We start from the raw sequence: 21,896 nt of genomic DNA, 5'->3' as shown, positions 1-21,896 counted from the left end.
CTCCTCCAAAAACCTCATTCCCCTACTCCAGGACTTCAATGAAGGCAAACCTATCCTCAGAGAGATCCAAGATTCTTTAGTATGCCATCTGTTTGGTAATCTCTTGAGATAATTTTCTCTGCCTGATTTCTCTGAAGGGAGAGACATTACATTTGCCTCCATACCCATTTCATCTGCTTTTTTAAATCGTCTTATCATGCCACTCAACTACCCATTTTCTTGAGTTTTTTTCTTCTCCTTCAAAGCCACTGTTTTGCAGTTATTCAATAAAATCAGAAATGCCAAGAGCTTCTTTTTCTACTTTCCTGTATTATGAAAGAGCTTTTAGCACACTCCACTGGACTTTAAACTACTTATGAGAAAAAGGCATCCTGAAAAGAAATGCTTTTTATGTTTTTCCTATGTTCTTTTCTTCAGCTGGCTTACACAGAAGAAATGCATTTTCTGATTCCTGTATTTGCTTGAGCATTTTAGAAATATTTCTTTGCTTGATGTACCTCAGTTTTTAAAAAGCTGCTATATACCCTGTGCAGTTTGTTATTTTAAGTCATGACTAAGGGCTTTTCTATGGCCAACTCTTAGGTCTCATTAAAAAAAAAAACAAAAAACAAAACTCAATCACTTCTTTACCAGTATCTTATCAACTATCTTATCAGTACTACCTGAATTCAATCTACTGGGAGTTTGTATAAATTTTTAATAAAAATGTGAAATAAATGCATTAAAACATACAATATTGAAAAATACTGTACCGTTAATCCATTCTTTATGTCTCCACATTTACAGCTTGAATTTCTCCTCTCCCAAACATTGCCAAATTTGCTTCAGATTATCACTTTCAACCTGTTTTCCTACTTGGGGATTCTACTCATTTATATAGACTTAAGTTTCATTAAATGCAAATCTTTTCCTGATACTTCTTGAGGGTAGGCTAAGCATCTGTAGAATCTTACATTCTCATAAATGAACACTTATTAGGCACCTATATGAATTCAATGCATTAAGTGTTAAGGTAAAATGCTCATTAAGTCCTTAGTCTGGTGGTACAATAAAGAATAAAAGAATTAGAACCTCAATTCCACCTTTATTAAAGTGATTGTTGAAACCACAAACCACACATTCTATTGGTATTTAATGAAAATGGGTGAAATGTGGCATGAGTAGTTTTGAGACTATAAAGCAGGACATTGGGGAAAGTCATCAAAAAGATGTGACTGCCAACTGACCCGCTAACTGGACTCAGGCACTCAGAATGTGGGTTTGGCTCACCTTTCCTGCTCCCAGAGACTGCTCCAAGGACAGAGCCTTGAGATGGTGATGTGGTGTTGAGAACACCTGCATGGTATATGTGACTGAGCCCAATTAGAGTCTCTTTATACATTTTTAAGATTTGGAGGGTGGGTGTGGGGATCCATTAGTCCTGCTGCCACCCAAGACAAGCCTGTATGTAAGTTCCCTTCACTATTGATAAAACTGTCACCTACCAAATTGGAGTGGCCTGCCTCTTTCTTTGGTCTCACCCTGCCCTCTCAGCCCTCTGCCTTTTTGGGCTGGTTTCAGATTACACCAGGGAAGCTCCTGGGAGGGTTATGAACCAACAAAGGAAAAAGCCGTCACACTTTCTTTAGAAAAATGAGGGAGGGGTGCCTGGGTGGCTCAGTTGGTTAAGCATCTGTCTTCTGCTCAGGTCCTGATCCCAGGATCCTGGGATGGAGCCCCAGGTCAGGCTCCCTGCTCAGCGGGGAGTCTGCTTCTCCCCCTCCCCCTGCTCGTACTCTCTCAAATAAATATCTTTTAAAAAATGAGGGAGAAAATGTAGAACATGTACATACCAATTGCCATAACACTTAAGGTACACCTATATTTTATTTCATCATGAAGTTGGATTTATATCCAAGTCTGTTCACTAAAAGAAGTACTAGGGCTTTTTTTCCTTATTATCAGCATTGGGATTTAATAGAAAATCTACTTCACCTATATAAAGTATATGGTACTTACTAAATACTAAATAAATATTAATTTCATTCTTCATCTTTACTTAAAAATTGCTTAGATAAATGTTTCCCTTTCTGTTTTGTGTGAAATACATTAGTATTTCCTCCCTGCAAAAATGATTCTGTGATGAAATAAGTCTGGGGAATGCCAGATTAAACAGGGCTTAACTGCCTTCTGTTCTACAGAATTTTGCAGGGTCTTTAATATTTGAATGTGTATCATAATGATCTAAGATAGGGATATGGTATACAACATTCCCCAAAGACATTTGAGTACAGAACACTTTCTTTTTTAACTTATTTTTTCTTATTTTATTATTATTATTATAGTATAATTGACATACAATGTTTTATTAGTTTCAGGTGTACAGCATATTGATTTGACAATTCTACACTTTACTCAGTGCTCACAAGGGTAAGTGTAGTCACCATCCATCACCATACAGTATCACAATGCTACTGACTACATACCTTATGCTGTACTTTTCATCTTCATGACTTATTTACTTATTAAAGATTTTATTTATTATTTATTCATTTATTTAGAGAGACAGAGAGAACACAAGTGGGGGGAGGGGCAGAGGAAGAGGGAGAATCTCAAGCAGACTCTGCCTTAAGTGCAGAGCCCCATGTGGGGGTCAATCTCATGACCCTGAGATCATGACCTGAGCTGAAATCAAGAGTGAGATGCTTAACCGACTGAGCCACCCACACACCCCTCGTGACTTATTTATTTTATAATGGGATTTTGTACTTCGTGGTCCCCTTCCCCCATTTCGCCCATCCCCTTCACCCCCCCACCTCCCGGCAATCACCAGTTTGTTCTCTGTATTTATGAGTCTGTTTCTGCTGTTGTTTTTAACACTTTCTTTAAGGAACACCAATACTCCCAGACCAGTTTTACAAAGGGCTAGATTAATCTGAAGAGCAACGGAGAAAGAAATTTAAAACGAGTGTTGACAGGATGATGGTGCTGTTAATAGCACCAGGAAACAGGAGAGACAAGTGTGCAATGGAAGACTATTTCATTCTGAACAGAGTGAGGTTCCTTTATTGTCTGGCAGAGATGAGCAGTATATAGGAGAGTCAAGCTCTGGAGAGAGGTCAGGGCTGGGGTTATTGATTATTATTGACTAAAAGTCCTTCACTACACAGTCTTAGCACTCCAATCCATTACAATCCCTTGTGAGGTGGATCACAAGTAGCCTTTTACTAATATTAGTTAAAATACCATGTTTGCAAAAGATTTACACTTTCGAAGAAAATAAAGTTTAAAGACTTTTCTGTATGTAGTGATATGAAGGTAGTTTATTTTCTCAGCAATTAGTGAGTAAATGGATACTTTGATAAATCTGAGGGTGGAGGCTGGGCTTCCAGGTCCTCAAATCAATAGTAGTAGTAGACCATCCCCACATGGGAGTGTGAGTTTAACTCCTAAAATAGGAAAGAGGAGAGAAGACTTGTGAGGGTTTGGGTGAAAGAAAGGACACAGAGAAGGGGGAAGAGGAAGAGATGTGAGAGCAGGGACACTGAATGAAGATTTTCAAGTATATTGTCACATGCTGTATAATATAATTAATATAATTCATCCTCATGCCCCAGGAACTGAAAAAAGTTAAAAACGATTTGCTCAATGTGTTTTTTTTTTTTAAAGAAACTAATTTTTTTCTTTGGCAGAGTACCAAGACAGCATCTATATGTATGAAAAGAAAAGGGACAGCCAAGGTCCAGGTGACGCCTTCAGTGGACTTTGTTGGCTACCTGCCCAACATCTGTTTCCCTCCCTTTGTTTTCCTGAGAGGATGCTGTTTGCCTCATGTAACCAAGCAACAGGATCCAGAAGAAGCTCACTCCATTTGCATGAAGCTCAGGAGGAGATTCTGGTTTGTCTAATCCAAACATGGCATTCGCCTTGCTGGGTTTTAAGAATGTACATGTGACCCAATTCTGGCCACAGAGACTGCACGATGGAGACTTTTGGGGAAGTTTTCCCAACTCCCGAGAAATGCACCCAAGAAAAGACAGTCATTCTTTTTCCTCTGGACATTTTCAGCTAGACATGACAGTTAGAACAGCTTCAAACATAATGCAGCCAGAATGAGGAAGGCAGGGGCAAGGTATCTGCAGAGCCTGGATGCTGGCCAACCAGGGGCCCGCCCCACTCCTGTGACGTGAGATCGTAAATGTGCTTAGTGTTTAAAGCAGTTTAAGAATTTTGTTTCTGGCAGGCAAAAGTACATGAACTAATGTATGCCTATAATAACATCAGTCTAATTGCATTCTGAAAAAGCTTTCCCAGGTAGGAGAGGAAAGAGTGCAGTTAAACCCAGCCTGACCTAAATATTTCATAATCTGCAGCCAATCTAATCTAGGTCATATACTTTTTAAAAATGCTTTTGTAACTGCTATGCCCACCTTCCAATCCCCTCCAAAAGCATTCTATGCACTACTGTATCAGACAGCATTCTTCTGAAAAACAGAACCAAAAGAATGTGTGTGTGCATGTGTGTACATGTAGATAGATGAATGATAGATTTTAGTCCAAAATCTGCAAGGTGGAGACCCAAGAAAGAGCTGATGCTGCAGCTAAAGTGTGAAGGAAATCTGAAATATCCCTTCTTGCTGGGGGAAGATCAGCACTTTTGTTCTATTTAGGCCTTCAACTGACCAGATGAGGCTCACCCACATTACGAAGGGCAATCTGCTTTACTCAAAGTCCACTATTAAAATGTAAATATCATTCAAAAACATCCCTACATAATGCAGAATAACGTTTGACAAAATATCTGGGGACCATGGCCCAGCTGAGTTGACACATAACATTAACTATCACAACTACTGTTTTAAATTCCTAACCAATTTCTTGCGACTTCGTCACACTCTGGGCATATCCAAGGCATTATGTCATGCACAGCTGAATGTAGAAGCCAGACAGGAATGAGTGGATGGGCAGAAGGTGCAGACAAATAAGCAGAGTCTGCTGTTTTAGAAGGCAATGGTGGTTTCAAAGAAAAGTAGGGTGAGGTGGATAACTGGCAAGGCCAAGTCCAGATGGGAGCACTCAAGAGCACATTTGGAGAGACCAGAGCCTTTTTCTCCCAACTCGTGGGTTGTTTTAATGCTTCTCTTCCAATATAAGTAATCTATTTTTCTCTAGACAGTGCCCTGGATGTTCTCCAGAAAGCACTCAGGAGGAATAAAGATCTAGGAAATGAAATTTGTAGACAGGCAATACTTTTGAGAGTTCATATATAGGTTTTAACCAGATTGCTCATTACTGCTAACAAACTCAGGAGAACAGAATGACCCACCTTTTCCTAGAATCTTCAGAGTTGAAATATTATCATTTTTTTCTATAATACATCTCTTCCTTGCATTGCTATACACTGAGACTGCAGATTGCATACCTTTTCTGTTATAAATTTCACTATTTGGCCAGCTTCTATACTTACTAAGATCTGGGTATTGTTAAAATAAATGAAGCTTTCATAAAGAGAACATGAATTTTGAAATAACAGTTTTGCCTGGAAGATGGGAATTGGTACCTATTATCAACTGCAGTTCTAGAGAGTACCTGCTTCCATGGTTAATTCTTAGTCATGCATGTGCTGTAAATAGGTACACCATGAAGAAGTCAAATGTGAATGTCATTCCCACACCTCATTTTGATCATTTATTGCAGCTTTTTTGGGGGGAGGAGCTTGTTTTACTTCACTGAGATAGCTGCTGTCCATTCCCAGTCTGTGATACGAAAATGACTTGTAAGAATCAGGTCAAGTTTGTATTCAGAGGACTACAAAAATGACAAAATTCTGTCACTTATTGATATTTTTCAAGCCCATAAAATAAATAGAAGGCACCACAAGTAGGGATGTAATGAGTTATCACCAGTGACTTTCAGAGAACTTCTAGAATAAGTTCATTTTCCATAATAAGAAATTAAAGTGAGGAGAGCTTGAGACATACACAAAGAGGCAAATTACACCACTTTAAATATTTAGCCTCAAACATCCAATTCAGCACCATCATTCTCCAAGTTTATAGCTTCTGTGGGCAGTTAGGCTTTAGGTAAAGTGGCTTTAGTCAAATGTGTGTACAATGGTGTGGACCACTGTGCACTGCTTTATCGTTGGTGCAGCATTTCCTCAAAAGAACTTTCCTCTCAGCCCTTCTTCCGCGCCACCTTTTCAGCACTCAAGCTCACCGGCTGCCCATAATCATGCCTATTACGCTGCAGCATTTAATTTGGACCTGGGGCAGGGGCAGTATTTGCTCTGACTGGTGCTCTGGCTTACAAGCAAACATTATTTTACTGTAGGGATGACTTCAGTCAGATTATGGAAGCTCTGGCAAACTGTCCTGCCATACAGTACATAAAATGTTCATAGGCCAATTTTGCCAACTCTTCCCACTTTCCAAGATTACCACTGAAGCTCTTGATAATATAAAAATGCTAACTATCTGCATCTTTTTAGCCAAAGCCATTCTGAGTCTACAGATTGCAATTACCAATTACCCAATGCACTCATTCATAACAGCAAATGACTATGACAGAGATCTTTATGCTAATTCCTTCAGCATTCCTTGAATACCCACTGTGTTTTAGACACCAGGTTTTAGGTGGCCCCCAGAAGAGGAGAAATGATTCTTGCTCTCCAAGAACTCCTGTGAAATGGCCATAAAACAATCAGGTGAGTGTCATAAGAGACACATACTGGAAGCAATTAATTCCAGACTTGGAGAGAGAATTAGGGACTATTCTACTGGGGATGGAGGATATTTCTCAAAACAGTAAAAAATGGTCACATTTTATGTTTTGAGCCTTTTTGAATCCATAGCATGCTTACATCTTTCATACTCTACCTCTGGTTCATAAAAACAATAGCCAATAAATAACATGGGAAAACAAGGCTTTCACATACATATAACATCAGGCAGAAAGTGGTCAGGCTCTGGGAGAAGTACAGAGCTGACTTTCTGTTGGGAGAATCGGTGGGACATGGATTGTGTGACCACTTGGCAAACTGCCCACAATGTGAGACACTGAAAAGTCACAGGCTAAAGGAACAGTATCTCCTTAATCAGTATGAGTTGAATCATACTTGTCTTAACAGTCAGGATATACAGGGGTGCCTGGGTGGCTCAGTTGGTCAAGTGTCTGCCTTCAGCTCAGGTTGATTCCAGGGTCCTGAGATCGAGTCCTGCATCTGGATTCCTGCTCAGCGGGGAGTCTGCTTCTCCCTCTGCCCCTCACCCCTGCTCACATCCTCTCCCATTCTCTTGTTCCCTCAAATAAATAAAAACTTAAAAAAAAAAAACAGCAGTGAGGATATATATAGAAAGTTATGGGCTTATTTTTAGAGCTCTTGATTCTAATTCCAATAGTCACTTCACCAATTGGAGGCTTAAATGCCAAAGAGAAGTAATAATAATCACACACACATACATACACACACATACGAATGTATGTGTCAGCACAAACACATAAAATATCCAGTAAGTTGTTGCGATGATGGAATTTCACAATATACTAAAAGCACTGGCACATGTTGGTTCTCAGCTCTGCTAGCTGACTCTAGACCTGGAAATTTTATACTTTATAATCTCTAGAAAACTCAGGTCAGGATCCTCACCCAGGTAACTATTGCCTTCTCCAACTTCCAACCCTCGATGACTTGGCTTTAGGATATCTGTAAAACTGAAAAGGTACGAAGCCAGAGGAATTATCTCAACCCATAACTAGGCTCCATGAGGATGGCCAATAACAGGAGCAAAGGCCTGAAGGGACCAAAAAAAAAAAGGACTGAATTATATTACCTAAATGGAAAAGGCTTCTCTGTATTCTCTAATAGAAATACTACACAGGAAGAGGCATAATTTCTGTACAAAAAAAGGACTTCTCAGAAGTGTGCAACAATCCCGTGGTAGATTGTAAACATGGACACAAACTATCCCCTCCTTCTCTCCACACTCTTTGGTCGAGCCCACCTACACCTCGGCTGGCCCCAGGACTTGCTCCCAGCTGGCCCTTAGCAAATGTGACACAGACAGCTGTTTGCAAAGCTCTTGAGCACAGAGGCTCCTCCACTTGCTGCTCTTAGGAACCTTGCCACAACCTTGTGAACAAACCCAGCCTATTGTGCCACATGATGAACAATTTGCAGCAAGGGCATCCCGGACCTCCAGCTGACTTTGAGCCAAGTGTCAGCCAGGTAAGTGAGATTAACCCAGACCATCCAGCCCCAGTAGATGCAACCCAGACTAGAGAATCCACCCAGTAGACCACAGAACAATGAGAAATAACATGTGTTGTTTTAGGTCAGTATGTTTTCAGGCAGTTAGCAAAAGCTAACTGATAAAATTACATATTCTCTTTTTTGGTTGTCCTATATAAAAATACATTATGTGTGTGTGAGCATGTGTACATGTATACTTTGGGTTTTAGAAATGAGCATATAGACCTTAATATTAACTTGCTAAATATTCAGATTATTTCATTGTCTTCCAAGGGAAGGAAAACTTCATTACTCAGTCATGTCAGAGTGTTTCCCAATGTTATTCTCTTCACAGAAATATTTGTAACTTTTCCAGAGTAAAAAGTCTAGATTTTATTAGACTGTCAAAGGTGCTCATGAACAAAATAGATTAAGATCCGCTGCTTAAAGGGGAGGTTCTAGTATGAGGCAAGAGTGTTGGAAAATCAGATGAGTTTGGTTTCTAGAGAGCAAGCCTAAGGTAATATCCTGATAGATGAAAAGTACAACTGTGCAAGGAAAATTAAAGATCCATTTCCCCAGCATTTCATGAATAAACTCGTTATTACTTTGACTTATTACATCAACATTATCGAAAACAGATGAAACACACACGTGTGCATTCTAAATTTTCACATGACAGTGTGTGCCTTCAAGATTTTCCAGGATTTTCTTCATTTTCAAATATTGTCACTTTGTAATGGAAATTCCAATATTTGATTCTAAATGAAATCTTCCAGGCTGCTTCTCAAGTCTAGAACAAAGATCTTTTTTTTTTTTTTAGATTATGTGTCCCAATTTTTTAGTACTTATGTTACAAAAGGTTATGATCTTGAAAGATAAATAACCCAATTAAAAATAGAAAATGGATCTGCATAAAGATTTCTCTAAAGAAGATATACAAATAGCCAATAAGCACATGGAAAGATGTTCAACAGCACTGGTCATTAGGGAAATACAAATGAAAACCACAATGAGACACCACTTCACACCCACAAGGATGACTATAATCAAAACAATGGAAGATGACAGATGTCGGCAAGGATATGGAGAAACTGGAATTCTCATGCATTGCTAATTAAAATGTAAAATGGTGAAGCTACTTTAGAAAATAATTTGGCAGTTCCTCAAAAGGTTAAACACAGAGTTACCATGTGACCCAGCAGTTCCACTCCTAGGTATATACCCATGAGAAATGAAAACATACATTCACCCCAAAACTCATACATGAATATTCATAGCACCATTATTCATCCGCTAAAAGGTAGGAATAACCCAATGTCTATCAACTAAGGAATGGATAAATTGTGGTATATCTACACTATAATGGGCTATAATTCAACCAAAAAAAGAATGAAGTACTATCACTTCATTCAATGTGGATGAAGCTTGAAAACATCATGCTAAGGGAAAGAAACCAGTCACAAAAGACCACACAGTGTATGATTCCACTTCTATAAAATATCCAGAATAGGTTAATCTATAAAGAAAGAAAGTAGATTAGTGGTTACTTAGGACTGAGAGATTGAGAAGAAATAGGGAATGACAGCTAATGGATATGGAATTTCTTTTAGGTGTGATGAAAATGTTCTAAAATTGACTGTGGTAATGGTAGCATAACTCTTTGAAAACACTACAAAGCACTGAATCATACAGTTTAAAAGGTGATGGTGTCAGAATCATATCTCAATAAAGCTGTTAAAATTTTTATTAAGCTTATGATCTTAATTAGGAACACCAATTAACTGGGTGAGATTCTGAGTTTTCCACTTTGATATACAATGGTTGCCCCGTGTTTGCCCCGTCTCCACTGTTTGAGAGTGGGCTTCCAGCGATTGGCAAATTGTCCTACCACTGTCACTGAAATAAAGTTAGCTGCTGGTCAGCACGGCTTTAAGAACGAATTTTTCTACTGCTCTATTCTTGATGGTGCAGTGCTAGGCGCTTGTGTGGCCTCTCCCAGTCTACCACCTACACTCTTCATCCCATAAGTAGGATTTTACCAATCCTGCCTAGGGTCTTAGTGAATATTTCTGGAACAATGGTATCCAGTGCTTTCCTTTGTAAATAACCAGTAAGCTGACTAGGCCCTGCTTATCTTCATCTGCCAGCTCTATATCCTGGGGATGGGTCAGGTATGCTTACTTCCTCCCCCACCGCCAGATGAATTTCTAGTATAATCCAGTGGGTCTGAGGTCTCTCTGTACTTCGAGAGTGAAGCCCCTGGCCCACTCCCCATCTCCATCTTCTTCATCACATACCCTGGGATCTTGACTCCTACTCGAACTCAACCAGATTAGCGATGTCCCTACTACTAGGGTTTAGTCTTCACCTTTACTATCTTAATCTTAGTCACCAAGAAGCTGCCCGTTTTGCCACTTTTCTACCACCTGTTCTCCTCCACCACACAACTGATTATTTCATGTTTGTCCCACCTCTTCTTAGGGAAAGGGTCACAATGCCTCCAAAAATGAGTGAAGTATACCAGGTAAGGACTGCAGCAAAATGATGATCTTAGCCCCATCTAAAGAGGACTTTAACCCTGCTGGTTGTTGCTCTATCAAAATGAGGTCTGCTGCTGACAAATCTGCCAACGTGTTAAGGATACAGAATCCAAATATTTAAGTAAAACGTCCTAATTTATAAAATTTGGCTCAATTTCTTTAATTTTTTATTTTTATTTTAAGTTATTAATTTTATTTAAATTCAAGTTAGTTAACATATAGTGTAGTATTGGTTTCAGGGGTAGAATTTAATGATTCATCACTTACATACAATCCTCAGTGCTCATCCCAACAAGTGCCCTCCTTAATGCCCACCACCCATTTAGCTCATCCACCCCCCCCCATGACACACTTCGCCTCCAGCAATCCTCAGTTTGTTCTCCATGATTAATTAATGAAAAAAACATTGTGAAGACAAATAAAACTTATCTGTAGGCCAAATTTAACTCAAGAATCACCATTGTGATAGATCTATTTAGGATCTGCCCAACCAATGTCCCATTCTCCCAGCAGCAGTCTGCATTCTGCCATAGTGGGCTCACACCAATAGTTCTGACAAAACAATTCACAAGGGCCAAAAGAAAAACATGGAACAAATTTGTAGATAGATATAGATAGATACAAATATACAGACACTAATTTTATAAGCACACAAGAGATAGTGTTATTTTGGTGTCTCAGGTGAAATCCTATAAAGTACACGTGGACCCCATAAGAAGGCTGCATGGTCACTTCCTAAAGAAGACATTCTCCAGTGATCAGATCAAAGTTCCAATTTTTCTTATTTGAGATGGTCTTTGATAATGACAAAATGAACCACTGAAACAGTTATCTAAAGAAATCCAGAGCAATACAAAATACTTACACCTTAAAGGTCTGGGTTTCTGAGTAATATTGTAGAGTTCATTCAATCCACCATTCATTCATTCATTCACTAATAGATGGCAGCTGAATACTCAGAGCGCGCCAAATCTCTGCTGTAATCTTTATTTCAATGCAGCATTTTACTTGACTAGTTTAAGTACAATCTCTTAATTCATTCTCCTTCTAAACCAGACCAAAGCGGATTTCAAATTTGATCCCTCATGGCACACCCAGGTCAATTATGCAAAATGTAATGTTAGTCACTGTGACAATACAGAATTTCTGCTAAAGCAGATAAATTTAATTTTATTTTCTAGGTACGAGGCATTTTTCAAAGGTAATGATATGGCCATTAAGACTTTTCCCTTTCAAAAAGGAAAAAATTCAAATGATGAGTAACCTGGCATTTAGATTTGCATACTTCAAACAGCTGTATACCCTAGATATGTTAATGAGTGTTAGGGGTGATTAAAGTTGAATTTATATTTTATGGAAGGAAAGGTAATCCTAGGTAGGTATCCATTAGAATAGGCAACATATAAAGAACATTATAACACAAAAGAATGAAACTGGGCCACTTTCTTCCACCACACACAAAAATAATCTCAAAATGGATTAAGGATCTACATGTAAGACTTGAAATCATAAAACTGCAAAAAGAAAATACAGGCATATGTAAATTTTTAGATATCAGCCTTAGGAATATTTTTCTGAATCTGTTGCCTCAGGTCAGGGAAACAAAAGCAAAAATAAACATTTGAGATTACATCAAACTAAAAAAGGTTTAGCACTGTGAAATCATCAATAAAACAAAAAAGCAACTTAGTGAATAAGAGAAGGTATTTGCAAATGACATATCCAATAAAGGGTTAGTATCCAAAGCATATAAAGACCTTATACAACTCAACATAAAAAATAAAACAAACAAAACAAATCTGATTGAAAAATGGGCAGAGGAGCTGAATAGACATTTTTCCACAGAAGACATACAGATGACCAACAGAAACATGGAAATACGCTCAACATCATTAGTCATCAAGGAAATGCAAAGCAAAAATCACAATGAGATATTACCTCACACTGGTCAGAATGACAAGTAACAAAAAGATAAGAAATAACAAATGTTGGTGAGGATGTAGAGAAAAGGGAACACTTGAGTACTGTTAGTGGGAATGGGAATTGGTGCAGCTACTATGGAAAAGAATATGGTGTATCCTCAAAAAATTAAAAATTAAAATACTAGAAATACTATATAATCCAGTAATCCTAATTCTGGATATCTACCTAAAGAAAATGAACACACCAATTCACAAGATATATGCACCCTTATGTTTACTGCATTATTGATAATAGCCAAGATATGGGAGCAACCTAAGTGTCCACTGATAGGTGAATGGATAAAGAAGATGTGGTACACACACACACACACACTGAATATTACTCAGCCATTGAAAAAGAATGAAATCTTGCCATTCATAACAATATGGATGGACCTGTGGGCACTATGCTAAGTGAAATAAGTCAGACAGAGAAAGGCAAATACTATATGATTTTACTTATATGTGGAAACTAAAAAACAAAACAAATGAACAAACAAATAGAAACAGACTCATAAATACAGAGAACAAACTGGTGGTTGCCAGAGGGGAGGGGAATCATGGAGAATAGATGAAGCAGGTAAAGGAGATTAAGAGGTACAAACTTCTAGCTAGAAAATGAGTTATGGGAATGACAAGTACAATATAGGGAAGATAGCCAAAAATATTATAGTAATTCTTTATTGTGACAGATGGTAACTACACTTATGGTGAGCATATCATGATGTATATATTTGTCAGATCGCTACATTGTACACCTGAAATTAGTATGATATTGTACATCTACTATACCTCAATTAAAAATAAGAAAAAGAATTAACATTATATATAATATACATACTTATGCATATATATACACACATATATGTATATATATATACAGTGTGTATGTGTATATGCACACACATACTTTAAAACAGCAAGAAATTATAGCCAAACTCTGCTGGTGAATGTTTACCTGGAATATCTACATTTTCTTTGTTAATTTTCATTTCTCCACTCACACGGCTTATGGTCTTTACCATATTTTGCTGGGGTTGGGGGCAATGCTAAATTAGCATTTATCATGAAATGCTATTTCATGAATTTATTTTTTAAAGAAAAATAATGAGAGTAAATTTAAGCCTAAGCTATCCAAATAATTAAACCCATTCTCAAAAGAAATGAAAGGTCTGGGGCACCTGGGTGGTGCAGTCAGTTGACTGGTTGACCACCTGGCTCTTGGTTTTGGCTGAGGTTGTGATCTCAGGATCACGGGATGGAGCCCTGTGTGGAGTCTGCTTGGGATTTTCTGTCCCTCTCCTTCTGCCCCTATCCCTCCTCAAATAAATTAAAAAATCTTAAAAAAAAAAGAAAGAAATAAAAGGTCAAATGCACTTCAAAGGTCATCTAGAGTCTGCTATTTACGTAAGAGGAAAACCTACTTAAACCTCTGGATGTTTCTATTCACTCATCTGTAAAATGGGACGGTGAGTCAAAACAACCGCTAAGATTTCTTCTCAATCTAACATCAGATGATTGGATTTTCCCATCAAACCTAATGTTTCACTAAGATTTTATCTACATCTCTCCTATCCCGTAGACTCAAAAAGTATTATCTTAAATAAGGAAAAACACTATGCTGAATAAAAAATCCACACTGCAGTTAGCTACTACAGATAAATCCAAGTCTATAAATGGGTACATTCCCCCACTCCACTACATCTCCCTCCACCCCACCTCTCAACATTACCATAGGGCCAGTGTTGCCCAAACTTCAGTCATTTGAGTTTCATGTCAAATCTGAGCACCACCTATATTTTTATTCACTTAAAAATGGAATTTAAGGTAGCTTATTTTTTAAAAAATTAGTCATATCCTAAGCAATCATAAGCTTGATTGTGCTAGCTTTGTGCATTTTTTAATAAAATTTGAAATAAATAGTCTATAAATAAAAGAAAATTCTACCAAGTACCATCTAGAATTGTATTGTACACCCTCAGTGGTATACATACTAAACTTTGGAAAATACCAGAGCAGCTTATGAAAAGAAGGATATATATATGCTGGTTTAGAATACATAAGATTTTATTTTTAAAGGAACCTACTATAGTAACATTTCCATTGCATTTATTAGGACAGAAAACCAACTGCTATATCCATTATTCTTTCATCAGTTAGAGAATCTGATTCCATAGATTATTTTTAAAAGGGGATAATAGGACCACCAGTTAATGGGTAGAGTTTTCGTTTTACATATGAATTAGCATAAATCCCACTCTCGTCATGCCAAGTGTTGATGCCAAATCTTTTGGAACCATCAAGATCAGTGAACTGAGAACGGCATTTTCTGTGGACTACTGAATAATCATCTTGACAAGGATAATCCTATTGGATGGGGGGAGAAAGAGAAATAATACTGAATGACCAAAATATATAAAAATGAGTGATTTCTAGAATTTGATCTTCAATATGTTAGTCTTACTATGATCTAAGTTTAATTTTCACACAATTAATTTAATATCTCAAATTACAAATGCCTCAATGTAAAAATGGCTACTGCATTTATAAATACTTTAATTCTGAAAGAAGCCTCTAGTTCATGGTTGATTTATGAAACTAAAAAGATAAACTGTTACACGTATAAAACTTGTGTAAGCCATAAATGCATGGCCCAAAGAACAACTTAAATTTTATGATCATCTACACAAGACCAAAACAATTATAATTTCACTATCATTCAACACCTTTTTAAAGTTAATATAAATTATAATCATTCCAGAGAATAATATCTTGGGTTGTATTTTTAATAGTTGCTATCAAGTCATAAATGCCAAACTCAAAGATTCATTCTTCTGAGAAATTTATCTCAGGATAACCCAGCATCACGTTTAAGGTATTTACCCTTAAAGCACTTCATAGAAGCTTCTGTTGTGATAAAACAAGACACTCTCATTGACCATTTCCCAAAGGAAATATTGATTCTCTCAGATTACATGAAGGGTAATGGTAGACAAGGAACATAAAGCCCTTGAACTGATTATCTAATTTCTGCTTCAAATTGGTACTAATTTTAAAGCACTAACACAATATTGAAATTAAATCACTAGAACCATAAAACAATGAAAGAACACCAAAATAGTTCTAATCTTAGATTGGCCTTATTGAAAATAATTGAAATTTTTAACCATATATTCAACCATAACAATAATTATAGGGTCTATTATGGGTTGGGCATGGTAGCTGAGTGTTTATATCTTTTAATCCATAGCAGAACTCTGACATAGGAATTGTTACTCCCACTTTACATGTAAGAAAAGACAATTTGCTTAAAATCTCAGAAAAAGAGGATTTAAAGATTGTCAATATTAAGCAACTCAGCCAGGACTTCAAACTAACTATCTAATTGTAAGATGCATTATCCCTCCAGTAGCCTCATGAAATTCTCAATAATTAAGAGATGAAAAAAAATACAAATGGCAAAATCCTAAAACTACATTATATCCATGTTACTTTCTATAGGTTAGGCTTTTCTTTTTCACAGTCAGGGTCTAATGTCTTCGGGGCGTGTACATTGGTTTTTGGTCCAGGAGAGGCCCTTTCAATGAAATTTGAGCATTCCTGGGCCAGCTCCCATCAAACTAAAGGGAGCTTCAAATGCAGGGATGATGTGTTCTCTAGCGTGATGATTTATTTTCATCAAGTGAGTGACAAGATTAAATGTGATGTTTTCTAAGAAAAGGATTCTGGCAGCAAGAAGGTACTAAAGACTGACGGTAGAAAGGACCAGGTTCTGGAACTATAATTAGAATTAGAATAAGAACTCCCATGTCATCAACTGATGTGGATAAACAAAATGTGGTCTGTCTACACAGTGAAATATTATTTGGCACTACAAGGAATAAAATACCGACAGACGCTGTAGCATAGATGAACCACGAAAACATGCTAAGTGAAAGAAACTAAACCAGAAGACTACACATGGTATGATTCCTTCTACAGAACATCCAAAATAGGCAAGTCCACAAAGGTAGAAACTAACTTTGCAAGGGACTAGGGGGAGAGGGAGAACAAGGAGAGGCTGTTAATGGGTGCAATGGCCAATTTTGTGTCAACTTGACTAGATCACGGGGCATCCAAACATTTGGCTAAACATTATTTCTGAGTTGTGCCTGTTAAGGGTGTTTCCAGATGAAATTAGCATTTGAATCTATGGACTCAGTAAACCAGTTTGCTGTCCCCACTGTAGGTAAGTGGGCACCTTCCAATCCGCTGAAGGCCTGAATGGAAGAAAAAGGCAGAGGAAATAAGAATTCAGCCCCTTCCTCTCTGATTGCTTGAGCTCGGACATTAATCTTATCCTGCTCTTGGTACTTGCGGTTCTCAGGCCTTCAGACTGGGACTGATTACACCACTGGCTCTCCTGGGTTTCCAGCTTGCAGACAGCAGATTGTGGGACTTCTCAGCCACCATATTGTATTAGCCAATTCCTTATAATAAATCTCTCTCTCTCTTTCTATATATATATATCTAGATTTCTAGATATCTAGATATATATATGGTTTCTCTCTGTAGAGAAATTTGATTAATACCTATGGGGTTTCTTTTTAGAGGTGATGAAAATGTTGTCAAATTGACTGTGCTGATGATTGTATGACTCTATGGATATACAAAAATAACTGAATTGTACACTTTAAAAGGGTGAATTTTATGGCATGTGAATTATCTTAGTAAAACTGTCATTTTTAAAAAGTGGATAGTAGAGGTAAGCAATCTGAAGTTAGGAAAACTATTTAAGAGACTGTTTCCTATTAACACCCATGAAGTTGAGTCCCTCCCATTATCAGAGGTGCATTGGTAAGCCAGCTCCCCACCAAAAAAAGCTCACACAACTTATTTGTGATATTTGCCAATTTCTGTGGTGTAAATACTCCCGCTATGGCTGACTTCGAGCTACCAAAGCGAGGTCAGTGAACGCTGAGTTGGGAAGACATGAGCATAATCACCTCATGCAAACTTTAAGACATGACTCCAGCTTACCCTGAATCTACTTCTCCCATTTCCCACTGTGTGACAGCCATGCAATTTGGGTAGACTGATCTCACTCCAGACTCTAGGGGCAGAATCTAACCTCTGGCAATCACAATAATCTCACTCCTTTTTCAATGACGGTGATTGATCCAGCATCAGACATGTGTTTTGAGTTTGCCCAAACAAAGTAAAGCCCGACTTTGTTCTGTGATTTGGAGGAAAGAAACTCTTTTTCCATGACTGGACACAAATGAGGAAGCATCTAGCCCAGATTGCTATTGGCAGCCCTCCTCCAATCAGTTTAGCATGAAATCAACACCACAAAAGGCAAATTTGAGAGTAAGAAGCATGATGACATTGCTGTATCACTCCTTTCCTGAAACCTGACTTTTCAAAAAAATGTGAACCAATAAATTGCTTTTATTGTCTGGCCTGACTTGAGCTGGGTTTTGTACAACCTACTAAAAGCATCCTAACTAATGTGTACCTAAATAATCTGCAATGTTGGAACACTGAGGTACTGAGAATCAGAGCAAAAAAAAAAGGGTCAAAACTAGGAAGTAGGACAAATATATATAGTAGGAGTAAAGGCAAACAATAAATTTTTGGGTTAAACATATAATCAGGAATTAGAAGGATGCAGAGTCCATAGTCTCTCATGCTTCATTTCCCCCTTCTGATTACCCCCCCTTCTTTATCCCTTTCTTCTGAGAAACAAACTGAGGGCTTCAGAGGGGAGGGGGGTGGGGGAATGGGATAGACTGGTGATGGGTAGTAAGGAGGGCACGTATTGCATGGTGCACTGGGTGTTATACGCAACTAATGAATCATCGAACCTTACATCAAAAAAAATAAAATTAAATTTAAAAAAAAGGAATTAGAGGGGCGCCTGGGTGGCACAGCGGTTAAGCGTCTGCCTTCGGCTCAGGGCGTGATCCCAGCGTTATGGGATCGAGCCCCACATCAGGCTCCTCCACTGTGAGCCTGCTTCTTCCTCTCCCACTCCCCCTGCTTGTGTTCCCTCTCTCGCTGGCTGTCTCTATCTCTGTCGAATAAATAAATAAAATCTTTTTAAAAAAAAAAAGGAATTAGAAGGATGCAAATATGGAATAGATGAAAAAGAAAACAGCACAATAACAAACTATTAGGAACCTAGAAGGTACAATTATTTTAAGGAAGCAGAGCAAATATGGTTGTCAAAGTTTAATACAAAAGGCACAAGACAGAATAAAGCAGCTGCACCAAGATTCACCTTGAAGGACCTTAATATTGACTGCAGCTCAGACCCAAGGACAAATTGAGATGGTGGGGGTCTTGAACAAACAAGTAATTTGGTGTGCCACTCAAACCAAGTATACAGGGGGGAATCGTCTCCAAATGATAAACAGTTTTGCCCTTTCTGTGTGTAACCATCCATCTGCCCAAGGTGAGATCACAGTTTGTTTCAGAAAAAAAATGGCAACCAAAAAGCAAAGTAATATCAGCTTTTAACATGCAAAATAGTATTTTTCAGCAAGATAATAGCCTTTGTGATCTAACTTCCAGTCTTGAAGACTTTAGAATATCAATGTCCAAACCTGGAAGACCTCAGATCATAGAGATCTCCCAATATGTAGGAAAAATATCCTTTGCATTAAGGCTTAACCAAAAGTTGGAATGGATAGTAGGAAGAAAGGGGAAAGTCTGGGGAATTATAGGAATGAGAAAATAAGGGAAAAGGGAAAAGCAGGACGGGAGAAAGAGCCAACGTATTTCCCAATTTTCCCTTTCCAAGACTTTACTCAGGCAGGGTCCCTCTGACCTGTACAGAGAGAAGTGCATGAGATAAATGAAAGTAATGGCGGAAAGACTAAGGAGGTCCCCATCCCTCATGAGAACTTGAAACTGAGCATCTCAAGCTGCCCTTTCATTTGCCTGGAGAACAACCATACCCAGGCTGGTGGAGCAGCATTCTCAGGCAGAAGGAGACTCTGAATCACTTTTGGCATCCTGTGGCAAGTCTGCAAGGGAGTTACTGACAGGAGCTGCAAAGCCAAACACTGGATGTGGGGCTGATGGGAGTCACAGAAATCTTCTGTGAGGCCTACAATACCTATGGGAGCGGGAACGGGGCTGAGTTATCCCAAGCAAGCCATCTGGGAGCCAACCTAGCCCAGAGAGAAAGAGGGGGAAACAGAAAAAGACCGACAGTTCAACATCCACAGACCATAGCCATCAATGCCAGCAAGGAAAAGAGCAGCCAGGTAAACTAGGGACATCATCCCAGAGCCCAGAAGAGGCAGACAACAGCACATACAAAAATCCTACTCTTGCCTGCAGGCATCAGGATGCTAAGTCACTTCCCCCTCTCCATATACTTGGACGCCACCTTAGAGTCATAGTTACTATTGCTGTGTAACAGGTCAACCCACAGGGAACAGTACAATACAATACCCATTTCTAGACTCTCTGGGTCAGGAATTTGGAAGAGGTATACAAAGACAGCATCCCTCTGCTCCACATTGTCTAAGGATTCAGCAGAGAAGTCCTAAAAGCTGGGAGTGACTTGAAGGCTGGGGTTAGAAACATCCTTCACTCCAGTTGGTGGTTGACATTGGCTGTCTGCTGGGACCTCAGCTGGGCTGTTGACTGGAACAAGTACACAGGTCCTCTCTGTGGGCCTGCTTGGGCTTTGTCACATCATGGTGACTGGGTTCTGAGAATGACAACGGCACAGAGAGAACCAGGAGGAAGCTACACTGCTTTTTATCACCTGGCTTCCAAAGTCACATTGTATCACTTCTACTGCAGTTACAGTTTACCCAGCTCTCCTGGAGGTGATAAAGACTCTGCCTCTCAATGGGAAGAGTGTCAAAATCACATTGCAAGAGCATGTGGGATGACCACACGTGCTGCACCCATTTGGGGAAAATAACAATCTGTCATATGGAGAAAAGTAGGGTGTGTTGGAGTTCTCAAGATTACCACTAGATTCAATGATTTGCGAGGAGGACTCACAGGATTCAAAATATAGTTGTATTTGTGGCTACGATTTACTGCAGCAAATGGATACAAAGCGAAATTAGCAAAGGGGAAAGGCACATGGGCCGAAGTCCAGAGCAAACCAGGTGCAAACTTCCAAGAGTCTTCTGGTGAGTCACACAGGATGCACTAAATTTCCCCAGCAAAGAACTGTTAAATGCTGTTTACTGGGGAAGCTCATTAGAGCCTCAGTGGCCAAGGTTTTTCTTGGGGGCTGGTCACAGAGGCACTCGTTGCCTTGCAATACCAGAATTCCAGACTCCCACAAGTTCAACATGAACCATATTGTTTGCACAAACGGTTTAGGTGCAATGAGCCTCTCTCATTAGGGAATTCGAATCCCAAAAGTCAAGTTTCTAGATGCTACCCAAGGACCAACCTTGCAAGCAGGCTTTTTAACAGATAACCGGCTCAGTTCTACTATGTTAGTTCTTTTCTGCAAACAAAGGATGGAAGATCTCTGAGAAAATGAAAGTTTTTTAAAGGAAGATTGAACACCTCCTAGAGGAACCATTTAAATTATGGAATCAAACTAAGCTGTAAATGGATTGAAGGATTAATGTTTTCCTACTGGTAGTGGGCTCAAGAAGGCAGCCAGTTATCAGACAATTTTCCTCTGCATATGTGAGTTGCAGACAGTTGTTTTATTCCCACACCCTAACATAATATTTACATGTCTGTTCAACATTTATTTAGTGGGAGTGGGAAGAAATGTTTAGAAATTGTCCATAGAAGCAGTTATGTGAATCACCACACATTGTTGTTGGCTGGTTCACTGTTCTGGTGCTACACAGACCCTGAGTGCTGACAACGTTTATTTAAGATAGGATAATCACTACGAGCTTTTTCTGGGCCCTCCAGGTAGAAGATCACAAGAAAAATTTGTCTGAGGTGTGGAATGGGTGGGTACCAGTGCGCAATGGCTTACACAGAGCCAGAATGGAAGAGACATTTCACAGGAAGAACTTAGAGGACCCAGCAGGCCAACTGGGGATAAAGAAGCAAAGATGATCCATAGCTTCAAATCTGGATGGCTAGGAGAGTTCTAAAATCACAAAAAGGAATAAGAAAGACATGGAGATGGGGGAGAATTTGTTATAGGAGAGAAATGATGAGTCACATTTTAGACATTTTTAACATGAGATGACATCA

The 21,896-nt window shown here is 38.7% G+C and overlaps 1 protein-coding gene across 6 annotated transcripts in view; it reads right to left on the bottom strand.

Annotated features, from left to right (window-relative positions):
- The window catches only part of C17H9orf135 (chromosome 17 C9orf135 homolog), a 194,825-nt gene that overhangs the window by 70,588 nt on the left and 102,341 nt on the right, over positions 1-21,896 (bottom strand). For 3 of the 6 annotated variants that reach the window (XR_004621654.1, XR_004621655.1, XR_004621656.1), the window contains one exon: positions 15,069-15,080. The exons of 1 other annotated variant lie outside the window; for it this stretch is intronic. Coding sequence is in view for 1 of the 5 variants with exons in the window: in XM_002914737.4 (XP_002914783.2) it covers positions 14,898-15,080 (183 nt within the window). In the remaining 4 variants the exon portion in view is untranslated. Of the gene's footprint in view, positions 1-14,741; positions 15,081-21,896 lie in introns of those variants that run through there. 2 more of the 6 variants (XM_002914737.4, XM_034646839.1) reach the window with 2 other exon arrangements.

Source organism: Ailuropoda melanoleuca, chromosome 17 (genome assembly GCF_002007445.2).
Source record: "Ailuropoda melanoleuca isolate Jingjing chromosome 17, ASM200744v2, whole genome shotgun sequence".
Classification (NCBI taxonomy): domain Eukaryota; kingdom Metazoa; phylum Chordata; class Mammalia; order Carnivora; family Ursidae; genus Ailuropoda; species Ailuropoda melanoleuca.
The sequence above is the reverse complement of the archived record's forward strand: the minus strand, read 5'-3'. Positions and strand labels throughout refer to the sequence as shown.